The sequence below is a fragment of the Balaenoptera acutorostrata genome, chromosome 3 (genome assembly GCF_949987535.1).
Source record: "Balaenoptera acutorostrata chromosome 3, mBalAcu1.1, whole genome shotgun sequence".
NCBI classification, from domain to species: Eukaryota; Metazoa; Chordata; class Mammalia; order Artiodactyla; family Balaenopteridae; genus Balaenoptera; species Balaenoptera acutorostrata.
Genome location: NC_080066.1, coordinates 24,240,759 through 24,252,763, shown reverse-complemented (window position 1 = coordinate 24,252,763; position 12,005 = coordinate 24,240,759). Strand labels below are relative to the sequence as shown.

Genomic DNA, 12,005 nt, shown 5'->3' with positions numbered 1-12,005 from the left:
TAACTTAAACATTAGGACTTCTCTTTTTCCAACCCCACTTAATCCCCCTAAGTATCAAGCCATATGAGTAAATGAAAATAGACCTGAAATTGGGTTGCCTATGATCTAAGAATTTTCTTACATACGCACAGAAGACAACAAGAGTAAATCAAAACAAGGCGTACATAAGCTGCCCCAAGAAAAAGTCCGCAGTCAGAAGGCCGAGGGCCGTAGTTTCCTTCCTCCTGCTCCTCCTCACCAGCTCACAGAAGCAACGGTCATGGACATTGACCTGGATCAGCAAGCAAGGGCATTGTTTTTTTGTTGTTGTTGTTTTTTAATTTATTTTATTTTTGGCTGTGTTGGGTCTTCGTTTCTATGCGAGGGCTTTCTCTAGTTCCGGCACGCGGGGGCCACTCTTCATCGCGGTGCGCGGGCCTTTCAGTATCGCGGCCTCTCTTGTTGCGGAGCACAGGCTCCAGACGTGCAGGCTCAGTAGTTGTGGCTCACGGGCCTAGTTGCTCCACGGCATGTGGGATCTTCCCAGACCAGGGCTCGAACCCGTGTCCCCTGCATTGGCAGGCAGATTCTCAACCACTGCGCCACCAGGGAAGCCCCATTGTTTTTTAATTAAAAGGAAAACCTCCCCATATTTACTTTACCTGCCTATAAAGTTTTTACCAGTCATACCCACTTTTATCAATACAAGAACCAATAAAGATCCCATTAATTAAACGGGAATCTGCATGGTAGATAGAAGGAGCCTTGGACTTTGGAATCAGGCAGATCTGAGGCAGGTGTTTTAGTTCCTTAATCCATAGGCATTTCATCTTTATTTTTCATTTTATTTTATTTTATCTTTTTGGCCGCACCGTGCGGCATGCGCGATGTGCCCCGACCAGGGATCGAACCCGCACCCCCTGCAGAGGAAGCATGGAGTCTTAACCACTGGACCGCCAAGGAATTTCCCGGCATTTTGTCTTTAAAGTGGGATATGATAATAACACTTTTTAAAAAACTGCAGACAGTAATAGTTAACATTTATTGAGTATTTACTGTATGCTAAGCACCATATACAAGTTTAGTTCCTTATCACAACTCTATCAGGTAGATACTGTAATTATTGTCACTTTAAGATAAGAATCTGAGGCTTAGAGAGATGAATAAACTTGCCCAGGATCACACACCCAATAAGTGGTTGAACGGGAACTGTAATTTCAACCCAGGCCATCAGCTGCTATAACTAATGTTCTTAACCACACTCCTTTCCTACAGTTAAATTAAAAATGGATTAAGTGAAATAATTTATGGTACCTGGTTCAGTGATGCACCCTCAGAAGGAAAAATCGTTTTTCTAGTAGTGGTAATAATCCAGAGTATGGCGATTTATGCACAGTCTTCTAAATTCCCCTTTATGGGCAGTAATATGCATCAGTCAGGGTTAGGAGTCTGGTCTTTCATCTGTTTCAAGTAGAACCCAAGTAACTTTTTGTGGAAAACATACGAAGAGCAACGTGCTAAACGGTCACAAACTTGACCATAATAGCTTTAGCTGTGATAAACCTAATAGAAAATTTCAGAGCAGTTTAAATTTTTATTATAATTTTGTGTTTGTGTTTGTGTCAGTGTATGTATTACATGACTTTATTTCAAACCATGGCTCTTTTTACTTGTGGTATTTTCAGTAAAAATATAAGTAAGAAAATGTCTCGTTTATGTTAGTGGAATTGAAGGTTCATATAACCTTGTATAGAAGACAAGCCAAAATCCATCTGTCGAACTTGGAAATATGTCTTTATGCTCTTATTGGAGTATGATCTGAGAAGACCTGGTAGAGTTTCACCCCAAAATGATGACATCACAGACTGTAGATAAAAAGGCCCAATACTGGGCCTTGAAGAGCCTGGGCTTTGGCAGTCAGACTGACCTGGTTTTTGGTCTCAGCTCTGCCACTTCTTAGTTACTCACCAGCCTCTCCTAACCTCTGACCCTCTGCTTCCTTCCCTCTCTACCTCCTCCCATTCGACACCGGGAAGAGACCGCATCATTATAAAGTATGCTTTCCCTGTGTTTAAAAACAATAGTTTTGGGCTTCCCTGGTGGCGCAGTGGTTGAGAATCTGCCTGCTAATGCAGGAGACACGGGTTCGAGCCCTGGTCTGGGAAGATCCCACATGCCACGGAGCGGCTGGGCCCGTGAGCCACAGCTGCTGAGCCTGCGCGTCTGGAGCCTGTGCCCCGCAACGGGAGGGGCCGCGATAGTGAAAGGCCCGCGCACCGCGATGAAGAGCGGTCCCCGCACCGCGATGAAGAGTGGCCCCCACTTGCCGCAACTAGAGAAAGCCCTCGCACGAACCGAAGACCCAGCACAGCCAAAAATAAATAAATAAATAAATAAATAAATAAATAAATAAATAAATAAATAAATAAAATTAAAAAAAAAATCATTAAAAAAAAAAAAAAACAATAGTTTTATACGTGCTCTAAGAATATTTTGGCTTAAAAGGCTTTCTCTTCTGCCTTCTCATAGGAAACACTGAGTGAAGACTAGTTTGTGTCATTTAAGATACATGGACTCGGACAATCCAGTTTCTTTACAATAACCAATAATGCTGATAATCAACCCAGAGATAATTGGGATCTGTTTATAATGGAAAGCTCATACTTCTATAATGGAGCGCCCCACCCCACCCCCGTTTTTCTCCTGTTGGCTGATGAGTTGTTTTATTTGAGCTAACATTGGCGATTGAGTGAACTAACCCAGATGGTAAATGACATCAGCACACACTTGGTATTTAATGAGTGAGTACGCTTGGTCCTTGCCAGGCCTGGCCGACAGCTCTGAGGCGGGGAGACCGTCGCTCCTGTTCCTCAGTTGAGAAAACTGCGCAGGGAGGTACGGTGACTTGTGGACAAGCTATGACATGACCCAGGCCTGTCTGCTTGAAGCCCGTGGGCTTCTCAGGCCCACGATGGAAGCTGGTGAGGGGGATGAGAATGGCTCACAGTCTAGAGTAAAGGGCCATCGTGATTTTTAGAAAACTTTAGTCCCTGATCAGCCCATAGTGAGCTCCCGTTCAGCTGCCATATTTTAAAGGACAGGCAGTGGCGGTCCTCAAAGCTTGAATGATTTCAGTCATCAGAGCAATTAAAATGTCTCGTGTGTCTCCAGTCTATCCCCAAATCCCTTAGCATCTGCCCCGAAGTAATCTTTTATTGAACTTAAACAGTTTGTTTTTTAGAGAATGGGAAGTGGTCTTCCCGGTTTGTGCCTTTGACAGAAGGTCTCCATCGTCTTTCCTTTCTATGTAAAGTACTGTTGACTCGTTTCCAGCCTTTTCTCATCAGCTTTCATGATTAACTAGTGAAATGAAGGGTTTTCAGTAAATAAAATAACCCCAGGAAGAAGGGGGAAATATTCCCTCCTGTTTCTTACAACTATTTGTTCCAAGGGGAAGCCAGTAACTTAATGTTTAAGTGAGTATGTTTGAATTTATCGAAGTTTCCTGAAGTCCATCCCCAAGGCTTCAGAGGAATGAACTGAACACTTACTGAAAGCCCGAGTCCTGTTTCATTGTCCTCGCGGGATCCCACTTGTTTTACTTCACCACAACCGTAGATCTTCTGTCTGTTGAATATTTTAAACAGTCTATCAGTGTTAGACTATGTTTCTGAATGGAAATAATGTACAGACCTTCATCGTTAAGAAAGACAACAGGATGGTTACCATTTGTCATAGTTCAGCATCTAAAATATTCGGTTTTTAAATTCAGCTTTTCACCAGTAGTATTTCTGGGTGTTTTTCTGACATATTAGCATAGATAGACATCTGAACTAGTGCTGGCTGAACTTGCTGCCACCCTACCTAGCACACATACATAGGTTTTTGTTTTTGTTTTTGTTTTTTTAATGAAAGAAGTTTAACATTTAAAAAAATAGAAAGTAAAACTTGGCCAGATTATATTGACAAAGCTGCCCATTACCTTTGCAGAAAGTCCCTGTCAGAAGATAAACTTTAAAGCTGGAATGCATGAAAGAGTTCCAAGATAGAATTTAAATTTAAACTGATTCCTTATAGATAAGCTTTTTAAAAATCCACCTCTTTGCTTCAAGTCAGGATTTTAAAAATAAATTTCCCCTTTAAATCTCTTGAGCGATTTTCATTTTTTGCAAGGCCGCACTGCTGGTGTCCCGGAAAAATGGAGAGTTAGAGCTTTATCAGTTGGTGCCCTGAGGTATGTGGCAAAGAAGCTAAATCCTTGAAGATTAGCAAAAAAAATGCAGCACATGGCAATAAGGGGCTTATATGACTACTAGTATTAGTTCAGGTGAAAGAAGTATTGCTTATACATAAAACTGGACAAATCCACTGACAATGTATTTTTAGTTAGCTACAAAGGAGTCTTATATTACTGGACTTTGCCTCTTTGGTGAATTGGGAAGCTTAGTAATCCACTGTAAATGCTGTTCTGCGTGCCCCAATTCTCAGCATCGCTCTAAAGTACTGTTCTTTTATTTTAACCCTTACAAGCTCGTGTTTCCCCCAGATTTTCGTTTCATGCCATTAAAAGATGGCGGTAAGTAATTGAAGTCATTGTCATCTAGTTTGTTGATTGCTGGGATGGACACATGAGAAATTATTTCGTGATTGTAGGAAACATCCCTGTGTTTTTATTTGGGTGGGCACTCAGATAAAGTTAACAAACAAAAGTCTGGTGAGAAATTTTTATTTAGAAACTGTCCTTTCTGTATCTACATTGTTAGCATCCTTATTAGTCTTTTTCCGTGCTTGCTTGAATTTTATCTTTAAGTTAAATCTGCTTTAACTTCTTTAAGAATGAAATTTAACTATTAAATTTAACTATTAAGTATTTAACTATTTTTAGGTAGGGTTGCAATATGTCCTGGTTTGCCTGGGACAGTCCAGTTTACACCTGTTACATGGTGTAAATAACATAGAGAAAAAAATATATTTTACAGTGTACCCTAGACATCTCACAAGTATATGTCATTCATCATAAAAGACATTGACAAAGAAACTAAATAGCTCCATGCGAGACATCAGCATTACCAGAAAAAAGGACTCAGAAATGTCTGGCAAAGAGTCACGAATAGTATGGTAGAACAGAGGATGAATTTGGTGCCAGGAGAACTGGATTTCAGTCATTTACTTACTAACTTTGTAACTGGCCAAACCACTTAATCTTTCTGAGCCCTTAGTACATGTGAGTAATAATAGCTTCCACACCTACCTTATAGAGTTGTGAAGATCAAATTGGATTATGTATATGGGACACACATTGTGAAGTGCTATACAGGTAAGTTATAGTTATTGTGTAGTGTGGTAATAGCAGTGGACCAAAATACAATGTGAAGCATAATAATAGTGAAGAAGATTTTTTGAAAGGTAGGGCAAACAGCTTTATTTTTTAATAAAGCTTAAGAAAGTGTTATTTAAGTGCTTCAATAATAGTATTGTGGGTTGAAGGAACATGGAATATTACTCCCAATACTCAGGTCAATTAGGAGTGTGTGACCCTAAAATCTTTTAGAATTGAAGAAATACAGGAACTTTATATAATTTTTTATTCTCTGAATAAAAAAAATTGTATTCAGTCCTAGTTTTGCTATTTTTGTGACCTTAAAACAGAAAAGGAAAAAGAAACAGGAAAGAAAGGAAAAATGGTTGCTTCATGTATGATCAGTTTCTCTGTAAAATGGAAACCATACCCCAACCGGTTTGTTAAAGAACCTAAATGAGAACATCTGGAAAATAACCAAACACAATGCCTGGCAAACATTAAGTGTTTTATAAATGTTTGTTTTGTATATATTTGTTTATTTTCCCACAGATAACAGAATGGTGAGAAAAATATAGAAGTCTTAGTAGTTTACAAAATAGGCTAGACCACTGATTTTCAGATTTGTTTAGATATGGAACCCTGTGTTCAAAAAAAAAGATGAGAGGAGAGGACTTTGCTAGGGACAGGGAAGGAGTGTGATGAAGACCTCAGTGAAGAAACAGACGGGGCATTTGGAAAGATTGTCTAGAAGGAGTGGTTTAGTGGTGTGGTTGGGCCAGAAAGTAGAGTGGAGTTGGGTGAGGAATGAAGGAGAAATGGAGAAATGCAGACGATGAAGTGAAGACTAGAAAGTGTGAGAGGTTGTCAGCGAGAGGTTGAAGGGGAGGTAAGTTTTTTAAAGGATAGAGTTGAGCGCATTTGAAAGCTAGATGAAAATAATGAGTGGAACTGAGAAGCTGAAGATGCTACAAATAAGGAGGAAGTCTTTCGAAGACTGGAGGAGATGGACTCTAGTGTAATTGTGAGTGCAGAGAAGTTTGTAGGGAATTGAAGGAATTCTGCTTAGTGGCCTCAGTATTTTTTCCTGTGGGGTTTGAAGGGCAAAAGAGGAAGGAAATCATGGGATGGGTCTTAAAAGCTGTAAATAATCACTTCCGATTAATTTTTAAGATTTCTTTAGTGATTGATTGATTGATTGATTGCTATGTTGGGTCTTCGTTTCTGTGCTAGGGCTTTCTCCAGTTGTGGCAAGTGGGGGCCACTCCTCATCGCGGTGCGCGGGCCTCTCACTATTGTGGCCTCTCTTGTTGCGGAGCACAGGCTCCAGACGCGCAGGCTCAGTAGTTGTGGCTCACGGGCCCAGTTGCTCCACGGCATGTGGGATCTTCCCAGACAAGGGCTCGAACCCGTGTTTCCTGCATTAGCAGGCAGATTCTAAACCACTGCGCCACCAGGGAAGCCCCCGATTAATTTTTAAAATATATCTTAAGCACTTATGTGTCAGACCCTACGATAGGATCTGGGAAATAGCAACAAACAGAACAGGCATGGTCTCTGCTCTTAACTAGTTTAACTGGGAATCCAAATAAGCAGATAGTATTAAAGGCACAGATGAAATTGGAGTTTTGATGGCAGAAGTTTGTACAGTTTTAAATATTTTCTTTGGAATTACTCAGTGCCCTAGAGAATGATTTTAGATTGGTCCTGGATGAATGGTGAAATGACCAAGAGGCAAGGGAGTTGAGGGTGCTTGCAAGATAAGTGGTTCATTCAACAGACATTGGTTGAGTACCTCCTGCGTACCATGCACTGTTCAAGAGAATGATCGAAGTCATAGAGCTTGATGTGACGGGATTAAAAAAAAAAAACAACTCAAGAAGGGGACAGGTAAAAACATGAAAAAAATGATAGATTTGATCAATGTGCAATATATTGATTGTATGATATACTATACTGAGCACTACGTTATAAATTCCTTCCCCTTTAGAACCACTGCACTGTTCTGTTATGATTTAACTCTTGAGCTTGAAATATATAAGTCAGTGGTTTGCACTAGTTGTCACAGTGACTAGCAGTGTCCTACTGGCATGTAGTTGTACCCGAGCCAGGGATGTTAAACATCTGGCCGTGCCTGGGACCACCAAGGAACCGTCCCACCAAAAATGCCGGAATACTCTGATGTAGATAATAATTTGAACTGCACATCTCTTTTTCATTTTGTTCATTCAAAATGTCAATTGTTCTATATAGGATCTTCAAGCCAGAAATTGTGGAGAATCCCTTTAACACCATACTTAATTTGTGTATTCCCTTTCTGATTATTAGCTCAGATATTTGTGAGATCTTCAACTTATTCAGCAGTTATTGCCTTCACCATAAATCCTTTCTAAATATGCTTTGTCTCGTACAGTATTTTAGATCATTTTTCTACTAGCCAAAAAATGGAAGAGTTCAGTGTTGTAGTTACACTTCGTATGTCGGTTTTCTTTAATAACATTGTAAACATAAGATGAGTTTAATGTTTTTCAAGACCCATAAATAGATGCATTTTATCTTGTAGTGAAGCTATCACTGCATTTTTTTCTGTTTTTGTTAAGTCTGGCAGTTACTTAAACGTTCCACTGAATGACCCAGGTAACAGTTTCTGTTTAAAAATTCTAACAATAAAATCCAAGAAATTAGTCAAAACTAAGAAAATGCAGAAATAACTCCCATATTTACTAAAGTGTTTAAAGTTTGTGGAATTTCCCATGTTGCCTGGTAGCCTTCAGTTGGGGAGCGAAAACAAAATAGCCCAGTTTATATTTACATCTAGCATTTTAGACACATTTGAAACTTAAAGGCTTATCAAGTTTGTGGAGATGAGGAAGTAGGAGAAAAGGGAGGAGGTACTTTTGTTGAAAAAAATGTATTTGACTCTAACGTAATATCTTCAACAGATAAAAGTGGAGCCGGTGGTCCCAGCCCCAAGCCCCGTGATCCCCAGATTGACTCTCAGAGTTGGAGCTGGCCAAGACAAAATGTAAGTACAGACATTTCCAGTTAGGGTGCAATAGATGGAACTTAACCTTCACTGCTCCTTCCTAGTGGATTTGATTCTATAGACCTTTTCCCAGTGTGAATATGTAGTAGGGTCAAGCTGTATTTTGAGAAGTCTTCATTTTCAAATTTTTATTGGTTTCTTCCTCAGAGTTAATGCTTATTGCTTTATTCAACATATAGGATCCTTTGATTTTTGGGGGTTTTTTTTCTGGCACTTTTTCTCTTTTATAAAGACTAGCACAGGACATTGTTTCTGCATAGTTTGTAAGGCTCTGGTTATCTGAAAAATAAGAAACTATGTATTGAATGGACTGACTACCATGTTACACACAGGTGGATGTAATGTTAAACCTTTTCAAGTGTGTGTTCTCTGTCACCAGGACAAAGAATGAAGATTCTCTTCTTGCTCAGATGGCACATGGTTTTATTCTGTGCATATAAAACAAGGATACTGCCAAAGGCTTGGTGAAACAGTATATAGTAGTAACAACTGAAGTCTGAATTGTCTGCTCTTTTTTTTTTTTTTTAAAGAGAGAACTGGAAATGTAAACCCCATGTTTGCTGTTTATTTTCTTAATTTTCACGGAATCATCACATCCACCCACCCTGCTTCAAAGTAAATTAGTTGGCTATGTTTCTTTTATTCATTTTGAGGGTATGAATTAAGGTCTACAGTGCTATTGTATGATCCTAATAGGATAATGAAGCATTGATTTTTTTTTTTGTAAATCATGTTGAAAATCATTCTTCTAAAAATCATATTATACATCGTTTAAATGAATTTTACAAGCTCAAAGTACAAGTTTACAACCTTATTTTTTACCAGTAAGCCTGAAAATGGATTAGTTTACCTTGCAAACAAATATTATGTAGAAAATAGGCTTACAAGGCATTTAACTTTCATTCAATTTTTAGCCATAAAAATGAAAGTAGTAGCCATGAACTTATTTATTTAGTAGGTAGAGTAGACAACAGGAAATTTGCTTTGCATTCTCATGGTTCGTTCCATCTTAAAGTTTGTGTGTAGCGTGTATTTTATGCAGCCACTGCTTCTGTTAGTTCTAAGTGTAATACAACGAAAAATCCCAGCATCATTCTCATGAATGGTGGTGTAGGGCAAACGTGGCCTTCTAGGAGAGTGTATATTCTTCTGAAAGAAGAAAATCCGAATAGTTTGTGCTTTTCTTACCTAAATTATCTGTGTAATTTCCACGTTACTCGTTTTGGTTGTGCCAGTAGAGACCTAGACAGTAGGTGGTAGTATTGCTGACAAGCTTAGAAAACGTAACAAAAATACTGTAGATTGAGCTCTTTTTAAACCAAATATTGGTGCTGGTGCCCTCTATCTTACCTACAAAAATTTTAGTAACATCCTTCTCCCTCAACCATCAGAGGACAGAGGGCTAGTTAACAAAGAGACCCAACCAAAATAACTGTACCTACCATCTCCTTGGAAATCCTGTACTTGGGTTCACTACTCTAAAGGGAAGATGTTCTTATTTATCATTGGACAACTACTTTTCTCCTACCCGTTCATATTTATTCCATTTTTCTCATAACTCACCATTACTTCATCTTTCCTTTCACACAGAAGTTTGGCTTGCTTATTCCTTTAGAAAAATAAGGTTTGTAAAAAGGCGCTGATAATAATATTCATCTCATCTACCCTTAAGCGTCTTTCAGTTATTCTGTTGAGTAATTTCTTTTCCTCTCGATAAATCACTCATATACCTAAGATATTGGAAGATGTGAGAAATAGATCCTATGACTCTGGAACAAAATGTTCAGTATTACGGAAATTATAGTACCCAGACATTCTAGATAAATTGTCCTTGAAAGTATAACTTTATGTAACCTGTAAACTTTCTGACATTTAGGTAAATAACTCCCATATCATATGAATAATTAATCACTTGACCAAAGTCAGACACAAGGAAATACTTATAATGAACAAAGGAATAACTTAAGTGAAATATATTACATTTTAAACTTAAAAAGAGAGAGAAGAAGAGGCCCAAGTCACATAGCAATAGGATTTTATATAAAATATAAGTTAATGAGTAAGGGTTTTTTTTTAACTTATTTGTTTTCTGTTTTTTTGTTTTAAATCTAAATCAGGGGTCAGCAAACTATGGCCATGGCCAGTCCATCCCACTCTCTGTTTTTTACGACTCACAAGCCAAGAATGGTTGAAAAAAAATTAAAAGAAGGATAACATTTTATGAACATGAAAATTATATGAAATTAAAAGTAATCTTTTATTGTCATAGCATAAGGATACATGACTTATTCCTTGGCAGTAATAATGGAAAAGAGATGGTAGATACATATAAATGTGCCTTTACTTAGTTTGTATACAGCCAGGGGGTGTAATGATGCTCTTTTGAAGTGGAATTAATGAGCAGACTAGCATTCAAATGGGGGAGTTTGAATAGTCTAGGAGGAGGGGTTGTTTACTGCTAAAGAACAGGCAGAGAATAGAGTCTTTTGAAACTACAGGAAAAAGAAAAAGCTTTACAGGGTTCAAATTATACACTCTCTTTGGAAGATCTTTAAGACAATATTTAGTTTCTAAATCTTATAAAGAAATTATGCCTTTGACCCGTGATCCAGGAAGGTACTTCGAGGTTAGATTATTTCCTCTATTCTCTATTATTGTCCTTTGAAGCCAGACAGAGGGCCCTTGTTTTCCCCTTAATTTAACGTGCCTGGAAACTGGATTCTAAAGGGTCTGTGGTCAGTCCAGTACCTCCTTCTGATAGTGTTAAAATTCAGGGTGACTTTACAAGGACCTCAAATTCCTTTAATAGGTCTCTCAGTAATGGGGACCCAGAGTTCCTGTTAGTCTGTATTGAAGATGAAACTAAAATACTAACCCTGAAGTTACAATCTCAACATCCATAGTTCGTGGGGGTGATATGAATGGGGAGAAACAACACATTCAAATAAATCATTAAGTAACTGAGTCTGGCCCAACAGTCAAGTTTTGCCTTGATGCCGAGAAAGCAGGTGGGTTTCAGCTTGCCCAGGAGCAGCACCTGGAGCCATATTGCTCAGGATTTTGAAGGTCCCGCTGGACTTGGTGACAGAGAGTACAGTGCGTGTGATGCAGCACAGTCGCCATGTCATTTGTTATCCCAGTCTTACCATCCCTTTATTTTGAGCAAGTGTCGGGAAATTGGGCTAACTTTCGGCATTCGTTCATTTATTCATTTCTATGAAGGATATAAATAGAGCAGAGTAACGTGAGGAAGGGAGTACCTTAGGGGTGGGACTGTTTAGATAGGATTGTTGGGAAAGACATGGCAGAACATTAAATGTGTGGTTATATTTATAAAGCTCAAAATTCTGTTAAAGGAGCTTCTCATTAAAAAAGATAACTTTAGGTATTGGTAAAGTATTAAGAAAAAAGGTCAAGGTTTGTAAAGATTTGGGGGTGAATAATGGTGGTGCTTAGGGGGTTAAGCGTTCTTTCCCCCTCACATTTCTCAAATGTATCTTGAATGCTGTCATCTCCCTGGTACTGGGGAGGCAGCTCTGTCCTTTTCTCCGTCTGTTCCTTGGCTCTCCCGAGGGCAGAGTGGCTCTCCCACCAGGGAGCTTTGGTCTGGTCGGTAGGGTTACTGTACTGGAGAAGTTGGGAGCTGGTCCTGCTCTCAGGACATTGCTGCCCGTATTCAAT

General features: G+C 38.9%; 1 protein-coding gene across 1 annotated transcript in view; it reads left to right on the top strand.

Annotated features, from left to right (window-relative positions):
* TAF3 (TATA-box binding protein associated factor 3) overlaps nucleotides 1-12,005 on the top strand; it is a 152,575-nt gene that overhangs the window by 117,404 nt on the left and 23,166 nt on the right. Inside the window, exon 4 of the mRNA XM_007167423.2 lies at nucleotides 8,221-8,303. Within this exon, the coding sequence (XP_007167485.1) occupies nucleotides 8,221-8,303 (83 nt within the window). The remainder of the gene's footprint in view (nucleotides 1-8,220; nucleotides 8,304-12,005) is intronic.